Source organism: Coturnix japonica, chromosome 8 (genome assembly GCF_001577835.2).
Source record: "Coturnix japonica isolate 7356 chromosome 8, Coturnix japonica 2.1, whole genome shotgun sequence".
Classification (NCBI taxonomy): Eukaryota; Metazoa; Chordata; class Aves; order Galliformes; family Phasianidae; genus Coturnix; species Coturnix japonica.
This window is the reverse complement of record NC_029523.1, coordinates 13,200,461-13,218,998: the sequence shown is the minus strand read 5'-3', so window position 1 is coordinate 13,218,998 and position 18,538 is coordinate 13,200,461. Positions and strand designations below refer to the sequence as shown.

Below are 18,538 nucleotides of genomic sequence, written 5' to 3'. Positions count from 1 at the left end.
ACAGACATACTGCATTCAAAAGCAGTCTTCAAATTGCACAACCCTTCAACTTTAATAGCCACGAGCATATTAAATGCTGTGGGCGTATTGGTACATGTCTAAGTTCTAAGCTTCATTTGTATGCATCTCACAGAGTACTGAAATTGTATGGTAACACTCCTAATCAGGGTTTCAATGTACTGTAGGTACTGTTTGTTTTGTGGAGTTGGTTTGTTTTTACAGTTACGATGCTTCTGTCTTTCAACATTCCATCTCAGCACGTGGATTGTGTGTGCTATTTGTTTCACAGAAAAACAAAGAAATCCTCAAAATGTATAGTCTGCTTTCTAGCCTAGACTTACAAGAAAGTACAAGCAGGATAAAAAGTGTGCATCTGTGTGTGAAGGCACATATTATTTTATCTACAAATTGCTATTAAAGCTAGAAAGGGCTTTCAAAGGCCTATTACATTCCTACTACTCCTAGAGCTGAAAACAGTAAGGAATATATCTAAGAAACTTTCTCTGTTTAGGAAATCTTAACACTGTAAGAGATGGATATTAAATGCTGTTAACGCAAACTGTTTGGGGAAGGCATTATACGAGACCTCTTACATTCCCCGTACTTGCACAAGCAGATAACCTGGGATTTAGTATGAAGCAAGAGAATTCTCAGAAGGTGACTGGGGTTATATGTGGCTGCAGAGTAATTTGAAAGATAAACCCTCAGAACATCATTCAGAAATGTGCAAGTCTCAGAACTTCTCTCTGCCAGCTGCTGATATTTGGGAGATTTGGCTTTCTACAAAGGTCATGTATCCCATAGCTTCCCTAATGACATCTTCTATTTCTTGCACCTCCTAGCAATTACAGCCCCACAAGTAGTACTACCTGTTTACTGGATTGAGGCTGCAATTGCTACTTTCATTCTTCAAAAGAGAACTAAACATTTTTTGAATTGGAATTTCACTGTCATTTTAATGGCATACCTAAAGCTTACCTACCGGAGCTGAATTTTTCCCCTCTGTGTGCACTGGGGAGCGTTTGATATGTAAGGATACTAAGAAAGTGTGTGCTTTTCAGTGACGTTTGTTTATATTTCTTTGCAGCAAAACCTGTGATAAGCCCTCTTGAACTCCGAATGGAAGAACTACGGCATCATTTTAGGATAGAATATGCTGTTGCAGAAGGTGCAAAGAATGTGATGAAATTACTTGGATCTGGGAAGGTTACCGACAGAAAGGCACTTTCAGAAGTAATTCATCATGACAGTTTCTGAAACTTTACTTTAAGTGTTCTTTCAAGGGGAAAAAAACATCAAATATTGTATTTGTTTTTGTATTTTAAAAAGGCACAAGCAAGATTTAATGAATCGAGCCAGAAGTTGGACCTGTTAAAGTATTCACTGGAACAGAGATTGAATGAACTTCCTAAAAACCATCCCAAAAGTGGTATTATTATAGAGGAGCTCTCACTGGTCTCTTCACCCACATTAAGTCCTCGTCAAAGTGTAATATCTACTCAGAACCAATACAGTACACTGTCCAAACCAGCAGCTTTAACAGGTATGCTTTATGGAGTTTGTTTGTTTTCATTACATGGTATAAAACCAGTCTTTAGTACTAACTTTGTTGCCTTTCTGGAAATATTTCATTGTTGGTTGTTTAGTTTGGCCTGAGATTTTTTTTGTTTCTGTTTTTATTTTTTTATACAAAGGGATTTGAAGTGAATAATGCAATGTCTGTGATTTATTTGTTCACCTTTTTCTAATCCTGCTAAAATAAAAGTGAAGTTCTGACTTTGTTAGGTCATTAGTGAACAATATTATGAGCATTAACTGCTTTTCATCTTCAGATTATGAAGCAGTTTTAAAGGTGGGCAGGTGTTATTATCCCCATTTTACAGATGGGGAAACTGAGGTGCAGAAGGGTTAAGTGACTTCCTCTGGTCACATAACAAGTATGGCAGAGCTGGAAATAGGCACCCAGATTTCTTCCCAATCCCTGTTTTACTCACTGGACTTCAGTGGCTTCCTAGAAGGTGAGATTTATATTACTAGAAACTTGCTTATTTCTAAACTAAAGGGGGAGATCCTAACAAAAATGCACAGAGCTATCAAAGCCCCTGCTAAAGGATAGATGTAACCTGCTGTGAGGGAACATACTTATAAGCTTTATGCAATTTCACTTAGTTGGGTTCACAAATTTTTGACCTTCATTAGAAGTAAACTTTTCAAACAGATGAGCTGGACTTTAACAGAACTTTTAAGTACTTTCCCTGCTGATGCTCTTAAATAAATACTTTTGAACCCTTGAAGATATGTTGCATTACTAAATACAATTATTAAGTGGCTACATAAGAATAGCTAGTACAGAGTTTGGTTTGGTTTTTTTCCTACACAGTTCTAAGTGTAACTATTAAGCCAACTATCAACAGAGGAAAAAGGTTGCTTCAAGTGTGTATAACTGCTACCAGAATTTAGTTTTCAAGTAGGGTTCTATTTTAAAAGAAAAAGAGGAACTCTACTGCAAAGCTGCAGCAATAATGGACAAGACGACTTGCCCTACATTTTGTTACCAAAAGTAACCAAGGGTAAAAAGCATCAGAACCTCAGACAAGAGCCCTTGTGAGGATACAGAGTAGAGAGTTTCTACTTGACAAAAAAGATCCCCCACAAATGATCTGTGATGCGGGCTTTTTTTTAAGCAGCCTTTTTTAGTCTTTTTTAGTAGAAGATAATCATAGGTCATGTACCTTGCAGTGACCAAGTCCTCTCTGAATACAATCAGTAGGTACAGATTAAGGTATATACTGGTACTTTCTAATAGGAATTAACAAAACAGAGCTACATCCTTGTAAAGCTCTTAACTTGTCACTTTTACATTTACTTCACAGAGCCTTTGTATTGAACTAGATTTAGCAGTGTCTTTGTATTTGGCCTCTAACATTTTGTGAAATACAGATGAATGCTAATGTCATGCTATTTTAAATGCTCCAATGGGACTTTCTCGTACGTATCTCATTCTACAAGATTATGATCTTTCTGCACATTAATTTACTGGGATTTTTTTCTAAACAGTTTTGGAATGAAGTATTGTTTTATTTTTTAAACTGTCTGGGGAGCCAACAGAATCTTTGCTATAGGTACCATTATGCTGTTCTCACGTATGATTGTTAGATCCTTACAAGATGGAATTTGATCTCAGGTTGGTCTGTCAGAGTCTGTTTTGTGGGCTATGGCATTGCCAGGCTGTTTGTAGGTCTGGTCTGATTCAGCTTTCTGTTACAAAAGAGTATTTTTAAGTTTTGCAGTTACGTACATAGGAGGTACGCTACCCTAGGAGCTGTGTTTCCAGGTGACAACATGGTTATGAACTAATTTCACCACTTTTAATAGTCAGTTTCATCACTGTTAGTTGTGTCATAGCTGCACGGATGCTATCTTTACAGGATACAGTAAGCCATCCGTTTCGTTCAGATGCTGCTGTGCTGCTGGAGGAAGCTCTTTCAACTTGAAACCACAGCCTCTTCCTCAGTTGGTTGAAGATGCTGGAAGGCAGCTTCTCAACTGTATCAGCTTTAATAAATCCCAATTCAGTACAGTTCTAACAATTCAGTGATTGTAAATTATATACTAACTCTGGACTTAAGCAGCCAGCAGGCAAAGCTTATTTCTTGTTTTATTTTAAACATGAAATCTCATCAGTCAGTGTGTTCATATTAAGCAATCTATTCAATATTGCTTACTTATTATCCAGTATCACTTGGCTATGTAAATCTCAAGGAAAAACTGATACTGTCCCATGAGCAATATTAAATCTGTCACTTTAGAAAGTGACACTTTCCTAGTACTTGAACCCAAGTCAGTTCGATTCTTAAAAGAAGAAAAGTTTTTCTGAGGCTAAACTATAGAACAAAAACTGTTTTTGTGGCATTGTGGTGAACTGTTGCTTCCTTCTTGAAGGCTGACTCTCACATACTTCACTTTTTTAATGCTTATTTTCAGGTTTGTCTGTCTTAAGTCTATCACTTGTTTTTTATCTGACTTATGTTACACCCAGCATGGTTTGCAATATGAGCTACTGCCATAATACCAATCAGTAGTCATTCATTTGGCGCATCTGAGCACAGAAATTTTTGACAAGCAGTTGTTTGTCTCGTTCCAGGTACCCTGGAAGTTCGGCTAATGGGCTGCCAAGACATCTTAGAAAATGTCCCCGGACGATCGAAAGCCACATCAGTTACTCTACCTGGTTGGAGTCCAAATGAAGTCAGAACAACTTTCATGGGCAGAACCACTAAAGCTAAAGCTGGGATTAGTAAAAACCTTCTGAAAACTGATGACTTGTCCAGTTGAGTATACTTTCTACTTTTATGCTTATCTTTTATTTACATTTTAATATGCATGCTGTGTTTTGTAATTAGAAACACTAAATTGACTTGAAGCTGTAAAATTAGCTGTTCCTTCAGCTGTTGAGTTGTTATGGATTTAAAAATAGAAATAAAAAAGCCTGCACTATTACGACTGTAAGAACCAATTAAATATGAGAGCTCTTTTTAAGGGAAACTTACTGAAGACCTCTTTGTTTGTGGAAAATCCTCTTATAGTTCTAAGCTGAGTTTGTGTACTTTACTTACAGATGAAGTCTGTGCTGTACTGAAGCTGGATAACACTGTGGTTGGTCAGACTAGCTGGAAACCTATTTCCAATCAGTCGTGGGATCAGAAATTTACACTGGAACTAGACAGGGTAAAGATGCAGTCTTACTTCATTGACATATATAGTTAATTACGTAGATTAAAGTAATATTGCTTTATTTATTTATTTATTTGCTGTGGTGGTTAAGTTCAAATTATATGTACACAAATATTTTTGTCCTTAACAGAAAGAGTAACCCGGAGATAAGCTGATTTGGTGGGTTGCCGTTCTACAACTTTTATCTGTTCTTCCTTACACAGAGTAATGTCTTTTCCAAGGCCTATCATTACTATCTTTTTAGCCTGTAACAAAGGTGCTGAAATCAGCTTTTCATTTAAAAGGAAACTGTAGCAAATACAGCTCAGATATTTTGGCAGACCTGTATCATAGAATTTTTGCAGTGCTTATCCCCAATTATTACATGTTCTCGGGTGATGCAGATCAGTTCTTATTTTTCACGAATAATAAATTCACTAACATTTTTTTCCTAGAACCATAAGTGTTATTTTGACAGACTTCAGTATTTGGAATGATGCTTGATAACTTTTTACCATGTTCCTTCAGAAGAGAATTTCTGACATGTATTTATAGGTACCTAATACTCATAGTATTTTAACGGTACAAAGATATCATTTTTTCAATCCCTGTAAAGTAGGCTAAAAATGAAGCTTTGTTTTAGAAACCTAAATGGCATCTCAGGCATATACATAAACAGAAAAAATGAATAAAAACAGGAAAAAAAACATCCCTACCTTCCTGGTAGTACTGACCAGTATTTCATTCTCAGCACCCCACCTGTCTAAGCCAAGCTAAATCATCCCTTCCATGGTTAAGAAAGGAAGCAGATTTAGACCTGTATCTAGAGAAATCCAGGTCCCTAGCAGGAGTGCAGAACTAAACTAGCAGCTGTTCAGCCTGTCACCTTTTGCGTATTATTTTCAGATGGCTTTTTAAGTGGCTTTTTGGTGCCAGAAAAGAATCTTGCTTCTGCTGGGTGTGGCCACCTATCACCCCGCTCTGTTTCAGACCCATGTTCTCAACCCTATGATGCGTTTCCGTTGCTTCCTCTTAACCTTTGTTTCCTTGAAAACCCACACCTATCAGATAAAGAGGGTGAGATGATGAGCTACAGGATTTTGCAGTTTGTAGCAAGTTTTGTACAGAGCTTATAAAACACCTTAAGAAAGAATAATCCCACTGGCAAGATAGAGGCCCTTCATGACCATGTTACAAAAAACTGCCTGTAATTCTAGAAATGGTGTATAAAGTCTTGAGGTACACGTCATGAGGTGGACCCAAGCACAAAGTGTCACTGTACAGCCATGAGATTCAGTTGACATGTGTGTAATGTAAAAAAACTAGCAAAGCTGAGCTTCCTAAGAACAGTTAAAAACTTGTTCGCAGAGCTTAAGCTACAAGGTTCTGAATTAGTGCTTTTGTGAGACTGACTGAAAAGCGGTGAATTTTTTTTGACTCTTGCCTTCTATTCTTGGTAATTTTACATTGTTTATTTGGATGCTGGAGATCACTTTTGAACCAATGCAGAATGACGTAGTCATCCTCGTGAGAGTTTGCTCTGTATCTTGATTGTGAAGCATTAGATCTTATGGTTGTGGAGAGGTATGTCTTGCAGAACTGTTTCTACTAAGTAAGTTCCTGTTTGTGTGCTTGCTGTCATAGTCACGTGAATTGGAAATCTCAGTTTATTGGCGTGACTGGAGATCCCTGTGTGCAGTGAAGTTTCTGAGGCTGGAAGATTTCCTGGACAACCAGCGGCACGGCATGTGTCTGTATCTTGAACCCCAGGGCACTCTGTTTGCAGAGGTAAGAGTTGTTCCTGCAAACGCTTGGGCATAGTTGCAAATATTGTCTTGCAGAGTAGCTTAACAATTTCTTAAACTTTCAAGGATGCATTTTGTTAACCTGAATTATAACATGCGTTACTTGAACTGCAGGTCACGTTTTTTAATCCAGTTATTGAAAGAAGACCAAAACTTCAGAGACAGAAGAAAATTTTTTCAAAACAGCAAGGTAATTGTTTAGTACATATGTGTGTAAGGCTTTGAGATAACACGTATCTGTGATATTCTCACACTGAGATTTAATGCTGGTCTGTGAATAAAGCTGTCGATAACGAAGCATTTGGCACTGCACTAGGAAAATCTTTTTCCTTGTAATACATCAGAACTTAATAGTGAACAATGGTGAACTGTAAGGAGTACTTCAAATTGAGTTTGTTCTTCATAAACTAAACACTGATGAATATGATAATTTTAAAAAAGTTGCAGATAAAATACACTGATCAGGAAATGACTTGCGCTTTCTTTTTTCACAATGTGCTCAGGCAAAACGTTTCTCAGAGCTCCTCAAATGAATATCAATATTGCCACTTGGGGAAGGCTGGTGAGAAGAGCTATTCCTACAGTGAACCACTCTGGCACCTTCAGCCCTCAGGCACCAGTACCTGCTGCAGTGCCAGTGGTTGATGCGCGCATTCCTGAACTGGCGCTGCCAGCCAGGTAGGGAACACCTACAGCTTTTAATGCTCTTAAGAGAGAGTAAAGTAGTAAAACGTTTATGCTAAAAGGTATGTAGAATGAGTTTTCTGCAACACTTAAGACCTTCCAGCATTCTATTTTGGAAATCTGTTTTATAGACAGATGGTGCGTAACATCCAGGTTTAAGTTTGGTGTTTATTAAACCTTTCTCTGCTGTGTGCTAAGAAGATATTTTATTTTCTTGCCAGTGACTCTCCTGTAGCCAAATTGGACTTTGAGCTGGAGCCTGAGCCTCCACCTGCTCCACCTCGTGCATCTTCCCTTGGGGAAATATGTGAACCTTCCTCTGAGATGAAGGCTCCTGATATGCCAGCTCAGGCAAGTAAAGTTAAGAATTTCAGGCTGTGTAGTTTTACCAGGGTTGTAATGTTGATGTCTTTGTGGTGGGCTTCTTGTATTATGCTCCCGTAACTTACACATACAAAATAGTCTAAGCAGGATGCTGTGATTATCCATGGTGGCAAACTATTCCTGTGATTTCTCAGATGAGGGGGAAAAAAAATGCCTAAAAATCATGGGAGTGTTCAGGACATGTCGTTGTTCGTGTTTTTTAAGAAAGAGCAGGATAACTGGAGGAGTAGATTTCATCATTCTGTTAAAGGCTTGTTTATGTGTATCATCTTAAGGTATAATGTTTTAACTTAGATAATGTTTATGTTAAGCATATGGGACTTGTAAGGTAAAAATTTCTGCATCTCTTTGCCTTAGCAACCTGTTTTAGATTTTCAAATGCTGCCTTCTTCACAGGATGATGTATCAACTTTTGATTTTGAGAATGGTAGAAATAATATCGTTCCAAAACTCCAGCCTGGAATAATCTGTGAGTCTGATGTTCCACATTCAGACACAAAATATACCAACATCCGAGAACCTGAAGATAGAAGGTAAGAATGCTTTGATTTTGGTGTTGTATACGGATAACCTTCATTAATGTCAGCTAACTGGAAAGTATGTGTTTATTTACATAGAACACAACAAAGATTTCAATTCAGCCTGAAGGACTTCAGATGTTGTGCAGTACTTGGCAGAGGGCATTTTGGAAAGGTAAATGTGAAAAGGCTGTATCAGATATCAGGGCTCTGTGAAAAACTGGATTTAAGTCTTAAGTCATTTTTCCTCTGTTTCAGGTGCTGCTGGCAGAGTACAAAAACACAAATGAGATGTTTGCTATTAAAGCCTTAAAGAAAGGAGATATTGTCGCTCGTGATGAAGTAGACAGGTCAGTTTGTAAATATCCTGCATGGATTCTCTACATCAGTTCTGTGCTTTTTCTTCATGCGGCATAACTATAAACTCTAGCAACAGTAATTGCTTTCAGTGAAAGGGCAAAACAAATCTCCCTGTTCAGCTGGCTGTTACAGTCCTGTAGCCTTTCTTCTGGGGCAAGGAAGAAGCAGGACAGATCAAGAATACTGTTAATTTTAGTGCTTCTCTTACCATGCCTGTATTACAGCTCTGGCTTTAAAGCCAATCCTGTTTTTTTATTCAGATTTCTTGTAATCATCAATTCCATCACATTCCAAGAAGACAGTGACTATGCTTTCTTTGCTGGCAGAAATACATAAGATGGTATTTCTCAACTTGTAACACACTGTCATACTCTGTTCTTCATATTTTCCTTTGAGTCTCATGTATGCTACACTCACGTTGTTAATCTTTGTCCAAGAAATAACATTTTTCTCTGTATGGAAGTCAAACAGCACTTACAAAACTATCTTGGTTCAGCACAAGAAGGTGCTTCTACAGCTGTCCAATGACAGCTGTTTATGTTGCAGAAAAATAAATAACTGTGTTAAGAATAAGCTGACAATTAACTGCATTAAGGAGAGATAATCAAGGAGTGCTCGAAGATGGATATCTACAATATTGTAACTTTTTTGGCCTACATATGTTATACATGATTAAAATGGCTGCAACATGATGCTGCATGATATTGACATGTACAAATTTGTAAGGAAAATGAGCAGGATTCTGTTTTCAGGGACCACTAAGTTGCCTTTTTTTCACTTGTGAAAGACCAAATGCATCTTCTTGGATATCCTGACATTGATTTAATACGTGTGGAAATATTAAAAGCTCTTTCCTAAAGACAAATATTCTTGTTATCTTATTTGGAAGAATGGGGGGGGGAGAACACATATGTTATGTTCAGTTACCAACACTTTTCTGATAGTTAAACTGTGGGTTCAGGATTCAGCTTTAGGTCTTACTGATTTTTTTGGTGTGTTTTTTTTTTTCTATTTGCAGCTTGATGTGTGAAAAGCGAATATTTGAAACTGTGAATAGCGTAAGACATCCCTTCTTGGTGAATCTTTTCGCTTGTTTCCAAACCAAAGATCACGTTTGCTTTGTAATGGAATATGCTGCTGGCGGGGATCTGATGATGCACATTCACACGGATGTCTTCTCTGAACCAAGAGCAGTGTGAGTACCCAGCCCTTTTTGTGGCATTGGTGGAAGGGCTGTTTGTTGTGTTTCACTGGGCAAGAATTCCATTACTGCCTTATGCCTCTACCTTGCATCACTTCAGAAGTAGCGCTGAGTTTTTAAAAGGGCAGACACTGATATCAGTTCTAATTAAAAAAACACATATCTGCACATTAAGTGTACCAGACTTTAAGTTGAATGCAAATAATGGCATGTAGATATTTCATGTTTATAATGTTTGGGTTTTTTTTTGCGAAGATCACTTTAGAAAACTAAATGAGAAGTTAAAATAAGATGGAAGGCCAAAAAAAGGAAGGAATAAGACAAATGAGAAATCCCTGAGTGCCACAATGGCGAACCCTACACAGAACTTTTCCTTCATGCCAAGTAAACATGCGTACACCTTGCAAGTTTGAACACTGGTGATACTTTAGAGTTTTAAATTCTGACCCTGTATAAAATTAATCAGTACCAGAAAATGCAGACCATAATGTTCAGAGGATGGCTAACAAAACAGATGCGTTATGACGAGCTTCATATTCTGAAAAGCAGGACTCAAATCCACTGAAACTTCAAATTTCAACTTTCTCAACAGATTCTATGCCGCGTGCGTTGTTCTTGGGCTTCAGTATTTACACGAACACAAAATAGTGTATAGGTAAGTGGTCACTGTCGCATTTCTGACAGATGTATTTCAGTGATTTCAAATATCACTAAAGAAACCTTACTTTCCAATGTTGATGTAGAGATCTGAAGTTGGATAACTTATTGCTGGACACAGAAGGCTTTGTGAAAATAGCTGACTTCGGTCTGTGCAAAGAAGGTAACGGCTCTTTATTCATTTATTTTAGGGAAGTTCCATCAGCTTTCATACTTGCACTTGACTGTTCCTTAATGACAAATGTATACTTTGAATATTGATCTGGAATCATTTGAAGGAAGAATATGTCTCAATACAATTAGAGGAGATAGAAGAAAGTTCTTTAGCAGAGAAATAGCTCACAGCTGACTCTTACTTCATCTTATGCTCTGAAACTCTTTTCCTTATTCTAAACCAAACTTGGCACTGTGCAGTGAAATCACGCTACACCTCAATTTTTTGTATGTTTTTTTAACTCTCAAATATTTGTGCAACTCTTAGTCTGTCATGTCCATATTCTTAGTGTATTAGCTAAAAAAGGGAAAATTTATCCCAAAAGGGAGGCCGAGAAGCAAGAAAAGTAGTTTTCAAGTGTCCAGCTTGAAGATGTTTGGGGTTTGTCTGCATTGAAAGAAGCATCTTTCTCCAACCCCAAAAGGAGGAAAGATCTGAAAAGGTCCATCCTTTTTTTCAATTTGTGTAGTCTGTCTCCAGAATATTTCATTTCTAGCTGACATAAGAGGGAAAGGAATTTTGTAAGTTAAGTTTAACCGGTGCTCAGGCACTATTGTTGTTTTTAATAACCTTGAACAAGTTGTGTCACTTCAGCTAAAGTTCTGTAAATGACAGAAGGAAACAAGGACTAGGAAAGCTCTTAACTGAAGTTGTGTTAGAGAGGTTTTACTTGATAAAGAAATTATTTGTGAAGTTGCGGAAAACTTGATTGCTTTTCATTAATTGTAACCTTTCAGGAATGGGATTTGGAGACAGAACAAGCACGTTCTGTGGCACACCAGAATTCCTTGCTCCAGAGGTGCTGACAGAAACTTCCTATACAAGAGCTGTGGACTGGTGGGGTCTTGGTGTCCTTATCTATGAGATGCTTGTTGGTGAGGTACGTTCCAATAGGATGCAATGCAATTGTAATAACGTATGTTACAAAATTCAAAATACTGGCCTGTGAAACATTTAATATGCCCCATACAGTATATCAACATAACTGTTGTGTATGTATGGGCTCACCTAGTTTTAGACTGAGCATCTTCAAGGTTCATTAAGAAAAAACAGGAACTATTTAACTGATACTCACTACTCGTAACACTGCCAGAATTGATTAGTCATGTTATGGGCCTAAGTTACCAGCTGCTCTGGAAGCAAATGAGTCAGTCAGTTTAAGACTTAAGCTCTGAATTTGTTTGGTTTGCTTCTAATTACATCATTATGTCTTAAATCAAATTATGGTAATGGCACATTAATATCAGTGTCTCCAAGCAAGAAAATGGCACGTTTGCTTTGGAGGAGTTCAGAATGTAGCATGCAGGGCAGAGCAATAACAACTATTCTTTTCAGTTACCTCATCTTTTATTGTCAAATTTGGATGCGGAATGCTACAGCAGCCTTCTTTTTTCAAATGTCTGAGCTTGAAAAATCAACTCCTTAACTCCCGTAGCTTGAATGGAAGAAAATCTTAATTCATAGAACTGGGTAGTAGTGAAAGATTATGGCAAAGTTACCAATTATCTGAATTACACGTTAGAACAGAATGCCCAAGTTCTGTATAAATGAGATGGTACAAAGAAATTATTATTGAGTAGTTACTTAGCACTGCATACATAGCCTTGTCTCCAGGTCTATGTTAGAGTCATCTCCAGAGTAACATGATAACAGCTTGCATGCTAAAAATGTGGGGGAAAAATATAGATTTGTTCACCATTTTATTATTTTTAAAACAAAGATGGCTCCTTTCAGGTTTTGTAAGGAGGAAAATAAAAGGACAAAAAGCTTGCAAGGTGAGGTCTGCACCATTCAGACCACTCTAAAACAGAAATATTCTTAAGCTATAACATGCTAAGGATACAAATCAGCCTTTCACATGTTACAGCTGTCCCAGTGAAGAGCTAATAATTGCCTTCCACATGTCTGTCTGCCTGTCTTGTGTCAAGAGTTAAAAGACTTATCAGCTTTTCTGCTTTTAAAAACATACTTTTAAAGCACAGCCCTTTAGTTAAAAATAATAAAAATAAAAATAAAAAGAGGGATAAGAACAGCTTCCTTTCCCCTCTTAGTTATGGAGAAGGATTGCACGTTTCCAGGGAAAGTAAAGTCTCAATTTCAGAAGACCAACTCCAAGCTGTCAGCTGAAAACGTTGCAATTTTTCCTTCTTTAAACTGTGATTTTTTTAAGCCTGGTTACTAACTGTGGGGTTTATCACTTTGATTATAGTCTCCTTTTCCCGGAGATGATGAAGAAGAAGTGTTTGACAGTATTGTAAATGATGAAGTAAGATATCCACGATTCCTGTCTACAGAAGCCATCTCTATAATGAGACGGGTAAGAAATGACATTAATTTAAAAAAACTAGTGTTTCCCTCTTGTCCTTTTTCCTCTTCTGTCTTTTAATAAATTTAGTGACTTTTAATAAATAATAACTTAATAAATTTAATAATTTCACAGTGAACAGAATACTTTTAAGAACCTGTACTCATTCTTTTTCCTACAACTAAATTTCAGACTTGCTTCATTTATGCTGTGCCACACCATTGCCCACTTTCATCTTAAAAGAAAGCTCAGTGCCATTTCACTTTCTTACACAAGAGCAAGCTTTTCTTATTGAATGTAAAACACTAGAGCTCTATTTTCTCCTAGAACTAAGTTTCATAATCATATCTAACTAGAGAAGTTCAGGTTTCTTTTTCTTACAGAACACTGTTGCATTGACTGACTTGGTAGCTTAACGTAGTCACATGAATATTTTAATTCAAAGACTTCTAACTCTTTTTGGTTTCATTCCAAGTGGGGCAGGGCACACCATACACGTGGCATCTACAGAGCCCCACTCTTCCCACAGAACAGCCGATTTTGTGATTTTTATTAATGTTATTCCATGTTGTAATGCCTGTACTTAACTCCAGACTTTTAACTTCTTTAGGTGTCTGAGTTAGAGGCTCATCTCAGTTGACGGAAGGGCAGTTCTTGGAGCTGGTTCAAAGTCTGACACTGAGCACTGTTAGTCGAGCACCCAATTTAGGAATAGGCAGTAGTGTGTAAGTTAAAGCATGTCTTAGTAAGTACTGTCAATGATTACATACAATAACGCAGAAATATTCTGTAGCTCAAAATGAATGCTTCCTGCCAGGAAGAGGATTGTTTTTCTAAAGGAAGGAAAAACAAACACTCTTTTAAGGCGGTACCTAAAGAAGGTATGCCACAATGAGGGAAAAACAAAGGAAGGAACCTACTGACCACTGAAGTACCCTCATCAGGTTTGTTCTCTTCTGAGCCAAGCAAGCAGAAGTTTTAGCTTATGAAAGTTCTCTGTCCTCTCCTTAAGAAAGTCCACTTTTTATTATCTGTGCTGAACACTATTCCCACAAATTACTTCTGGTGCTAAGATTTGCAGAGTAAGAGAGGCAAGTCCACTCAGTGCATATTCAGAGCTTGGCTGCTTGTATAATCTACGTGTGAGATTCAGCTGACACTGCAAGAGAAATGTTGTCTCTTTCTACATAGAGTTTCATCTTTACCTTTCTCTGAGGACCATGAATTTTCTGAGTTCGGCAGTATGAACATCACCGTCCATTTAGTCTCGGTTTTGACTCTTACACAGTAACACTCGTCCTTCATTCCTCTCACTACCTCTGAATTTTCACACTTAAATCTTTCTTGTTTTGTCAGCTGCTACGAAGAAATCCAGAGCGACGTCTTGGAGCTGGAGAGAAAGATGCTGAGGATGTGAAGAAGCATCACTTCTTCCGGGTGAGTAGAAGCCAGCATTTTTTTTACAGGGACATGAAGGAATAGAGATGGGAAACTCAACGCCAGTTGGTTTATTTTACAGCTAATAGACTGGAATGCTTTACTGGCCAAGAAAGTGAAGCCTCCTTTTGTACCCACCATTAGAGGAAGAGAAGATGTTAGTAATTTTGATGATGAATTTACCTCTGAAGCACCTATCCTCACTCCACCTCGGGAACCAAGGATACTTTCAGAAGAAGAGCAGGAGATGTTCAGAGATTTTGATTACATTGCTGATTGGTGTTAACTCCTAGACACTGTGAAATCCTAGCTGACTGGCTCACAAGAATGCCTCTCTCAGAAGAATACCGCCCCTCCAATTGCTCTCTGTGCCACCTGTAGCTTCTGTTTCGTTTTGGTTGTTTTTTGTTTTGTGGTTGTTTTTTTTTTTAATCACATGAAGATCCTTTTTAAGTACTGTTTTAACACTCTTGTGAAGAGTGGCCTCTTTGTATATTGTTTTTTATCTGAGCACTGGAAAGCAGTTCTATGGAGTTCTTAAGCTGAGTGGGTGAATCCAGGCTGTACTGAGCTTGCCACACGTGGGCACATTTGGATCTGTACTGTTTCTCACTATTCCACAGCAGATCACATTTTTAAAGTATCTGCCTTAGGTGGGAAAAGCGGGCTTTGAGTTGGTAATCACGTAATGCTACTCAGCCACACGAAGTAGAAGCTTGTGATAGTGATGACACTCACACAGAACACGGTTCTAGCTGGAGAAGGCAAATTATTTCAGTTAAATACCTTGTGCAGTCTGTAAAACTACACATTTCTATGTACACCTTCCTCTTGTGTTCTTAAAATGGTGTTGAGAACAGATAATGCCTTGTTTTATAAATTTTCTATGGTATTTATTAGGAAAAATGTTCAATGCCTTGCCTTTGAGATAACAACAGCATAAGTGCTTCCATGAAAAACAAAAATCCCTAAAAACCCAGGACGTTTACCAAAGCCACTTGCCAAACAGTTTTGCCTTCAAGCTTTTTAAGCACGGCTTAAAACTCTGGTTGAAACAAAGAATGTAACAAGGATGTCGCTCAGTCTAACCACAAAGAGCAAAGCATATGCATATTTCCCAAGCCCAACCACTTCTATACTCAAACTCATGCCTTTGCCACTCACCGAGTGGAGGATAAGTTAACCGTTCTGTATTTAACCACCTAGATCATCCTGTATCTGCTGTACAATATCGTATCACCGTTAGGAACCATAAGGATTTTCAATGTATACATGCTGTGAACATGTATATTTGGAAGTTGTAATGTATTCTTATGTCCAGGCAAGTAATTTAATTCTACCACTTCGTTAATTTTGCACAGTGGCCGTGTGAACAGCATCAAACTTTGAGTGAAAAAAGTCATACGGGCCACTGAACTCCAGAACTTAGATTGGCTGTTAGCAAGAGTGAAAGCAATACGTCATACCAGAATGTATAAATATTTTTTATATTAAGGAAAAAAACAAACAACTGTATATTTTATAAACCTCCTAACACTAAAAGCTGTACCTCAAAAGTTGAACAATAACTTAGACCGGACACTGTGTGTACTCGTAAACCAAGACCTGTTGTGGTACCTGGTGTTCTGCAGGCAAACATGGATTCTTAGAAAATAAATTTCCCATGTCACCCTTCGTTCTGGCACCATTCAGAACTTGTGTGTTCGATCTCACAGGTGTATCCTGGCCAAGAGTTTGCTGTTGGTGGGCTAAGATGGGTAGAATCTGCACTGAAATTAATTAAAAACTTGTAATCATGTGAAGATGAAGCGGAAACCACTGGACACTGAGGTGGTGGTTTAAAATCACGATGCTGGACAGACCTGCAGGGTCAGGCAGAGGAAAAGCGATGGGGAATAACGGTTAATAGTTCTAAACTGAGCTTCCGCCACTGCAGGAAGCAGAAAGGGCATCTTTACCAACTCCACAAATCATGTTAAAGAGGAGAGAATAAACTTTACAGAAGCTTCCAGCTTAAGAAACAAATTGTGTTCCTGTATCTAGCTGAAATGAAATCCTTTTGAGGTACAGTCAGCTTACCCCCTTGGTTCCCAAATATATATATGAGCATCTAACAGGGTGCTTAACAATTATGAAAGTATCCTGGAAAAAATACCTTTTGTAACTACATCTTGTACAGAAATCTCTTTTTTAATCTAAGTACATCTCTTAAGAAATAGAGGGCAGGGTATGTTCACCCAGTTAAGCTGAAAGAAAGCACTAATTTTATCTCTGTAGTTTTTAAAATATTTTTAGGCAGATTAAGATTTTAAACCCTAGATTGTAAATATATTTTGCTATACTTTATCTGTATGTGGCTGCTCAAGCACTTTGTAAGGAAATTAGGATATTTTAGAATGGTACACTATGCATTAAAATGAAATGTGCCTTTAACAATGTCATTTTAAGTGTTTTGCAGTCATTAATATCACAAATTAAAGTTTTAAATAGAGTAATTTGTAAATTGTGTCCCAAACATGATTTTGCTGTTTCTTGAAGTGATGCCATGTTTTTCCCCACGGGTTACTTCAGAAAAGAACTTGCAAACAGGAGGCGACTTACAGAAAGCCAGTCTCTTAGCGGTAGTTCCGCATACTCCCATTTTTCCCCTCAAGTCCAAATAAATAACCGACTCTGAACGTACCTTCTTTCAAATTGAAGTAGTCCTGTCACGTCGGGATGAGCAATCCTTCCGAAGGGAGCAGGAAAAGATCACATGCATTAGCTGGCCAGCTTGGCTCTGCCTTCTCCCCTCACAAGCTTCTTTTGAGGACAGGAGGAGACAGCATTCCCTCCCTCCTGGGTATTTCTTCATTACTGCCTTTTTCCCCCCATTATGTAGGGCAACTCTGTAAACAAACAAAAACCTGCACATAACCAACAGTAAACCTGTTCTTCTAGCAGGAATGAAAAGCTTTCTTTTCTGAGTCCACTTAGAAAATAAATCTTTACTCACCACTCTTAAGAACGAGCTGAAATTTCACAAGGCTATTGCCTAGAGCCGCCTCATTTGAATGCTTAACTAAGCAGACATTCCAGAAAGGGCTAGATCCAAATGAAAAGAGAGTTTTAAACTTCTGGTCTAAATTGCAGTGAAATAGGAAGACCTAAAGATACCACACTACATCATTTGCTGTCTTGTCCCAGGCTGCAGAGACAGATCCCAGCAACGCCACAGGCTTCTCAGCAGGGACTCCAGCACCCACCAACATCCCAAACTGCAGCCACCTTCCTTGCTCCGCTTGGGCTCTGCTCAGTGTCCAGGGGGCGGTCAGGTACCATGCTGGAAACCCAGAGTCACAGCCTCTCCCCATTAATGCTCCCAAACCCAGGCTGCTGAGGTGTTATGCCTCTTCCCATTAGCAGGAACATGCAATTACACACAGACCTTTCTGCCATCGTTCCTTCATGCTATGGTATCATGACTCATCCTGCAGTTCATCCCACTATCCCCTTTGCTTGATACTTGTATTTAGTAAGCAGAGAAAGCAGTCTCCTGTCATCTAACAAGTGAGCTGCACCTAACTTGGTGCTCAGATTGTCCAGGAATGGCCTCTGTTTGCTGTTTTTAGAAAGCAGTTACTTGAACTTCCAAGTTGCTGCTATGGCTTACAGCTCCTAGTGGAAGATCATCTGACCCTGCCCTGTTGTTAACAGGAAAGGGAAGATAGTTGAGCAAATGTGCCTGGTCACTGCATGCAGCCAGCAGGCTCCCACGCTGCACCTCAGCCTGAGAAGACCACAGCTACTAAGGGCAGGTTCTTCTCCAAGTCACACCACAACCAGGCTCAAGACTCGGGAGAAAATTTGTTATAGAAAGCATCTCTTCAAAGTGCCAGCATCATCTTCATGCCTGTACCAACACTTCAGTTTATAGCAACCGTGTGAGCCCCGCTTCAGGGACAAGAAACTTCTGACTTAAATAAAGCACAAGAACAGCAGCCACCTAGGAAGCACGGTAGCTCACCAGGTTTGTATATGTAAGTTTAAACCCAAACAGAGGATATACAGTTATTTCCTGTGGCTTTAAGTAGACTTAGGCTGCCACCAGACATTAACAGACTGCTTTTCCAAGGGGCCAGTGTCACTTACGTGGAGCACGGGGGTAATTACAAAGGCTACAGGAGCGCAGCAGAGCTCCAAGAGGTTTGAGCTTGTTTACAGGACAAAATCCTCGTCTCCTTCAAGTCACGCCTATCACTGCACCGAGAACTGCTGCAG

General features: G+C 38.6%; 1 protein-coding gene across 2 annotated transcripts in view; it reads left to right on the top strand.

Moving 5' to 3' along the window:
* The window catches only part of PKN2 (protein kinase N2), a 51,834-nt gene extending 35,053 nt beyond the window's left edge, over positions 1-16,781 (top strand). For both annotated transcript variants that reach the window (XM_015870063.2, XM_015870064.1), the window contains exons 5-22: positions 1,088-1,233; positions 1,330-1,543; positions 4,145-4,330; positions 4,619-4,728; positions 6,358-6,501; positions 6,633-6,708; positions 7,022-7,196; positions 7,424-7,553; positions 7,983-8,119; positions 8,204-8,279; positions 8,363-8,454; positions 9,483-9,659; positions 10,258-10,320; positions 10,409-10,485; positions 11,274-11,416; positions 12,746-12,853; positions 14,198-14,278; positions 14,361-16,781. In XM_015870063.2, the coding sequence (XP_015725549.1) occupies positions 1,088-1,233; positions 1,330-1,543; positions 4,145-4,330; positions 4,619-4,728; positions 6,358-6,501; positions 6,633-6,708; positions 7,022-7,196; positions 7,424-7,553; positions 7,983-8,119; positions 8,204-8,279; positions 8,363-8,454; positions 9,483-9,659; positions 10,258-10,320; positions 10,409-10,485; positions 11,274-11,416; positions 12,746-12,853; positions 14,198-14,278; positions 14,361-14,564 (2,339 nt within the window). In that variant the 3' untranslated portion in view covers positions 14,565-16,781. The remainder of the gene's footprint in view (positions 1-1,087; positions 1,234-1,329; positions 1,544-4,144; positions 4,331-4,618; positions 4,729-6,357; positions 6,502-6,632; positions 6,709-7,021; positions 7,197-7,423; positions 7,554-7,982; positions 8,120-8,203; positions 8,280-8,362; positions 8,455-9,482; positions 9,660-10,257; positions 10,321-10,408; positions 10,486-11,273; positions 11,417-12,745; positions 12,854-14,197; positions 14,279-14,360) is intronic.
* Positions 16,782-18,538: the final 1,757 nt, after the last annotated feature.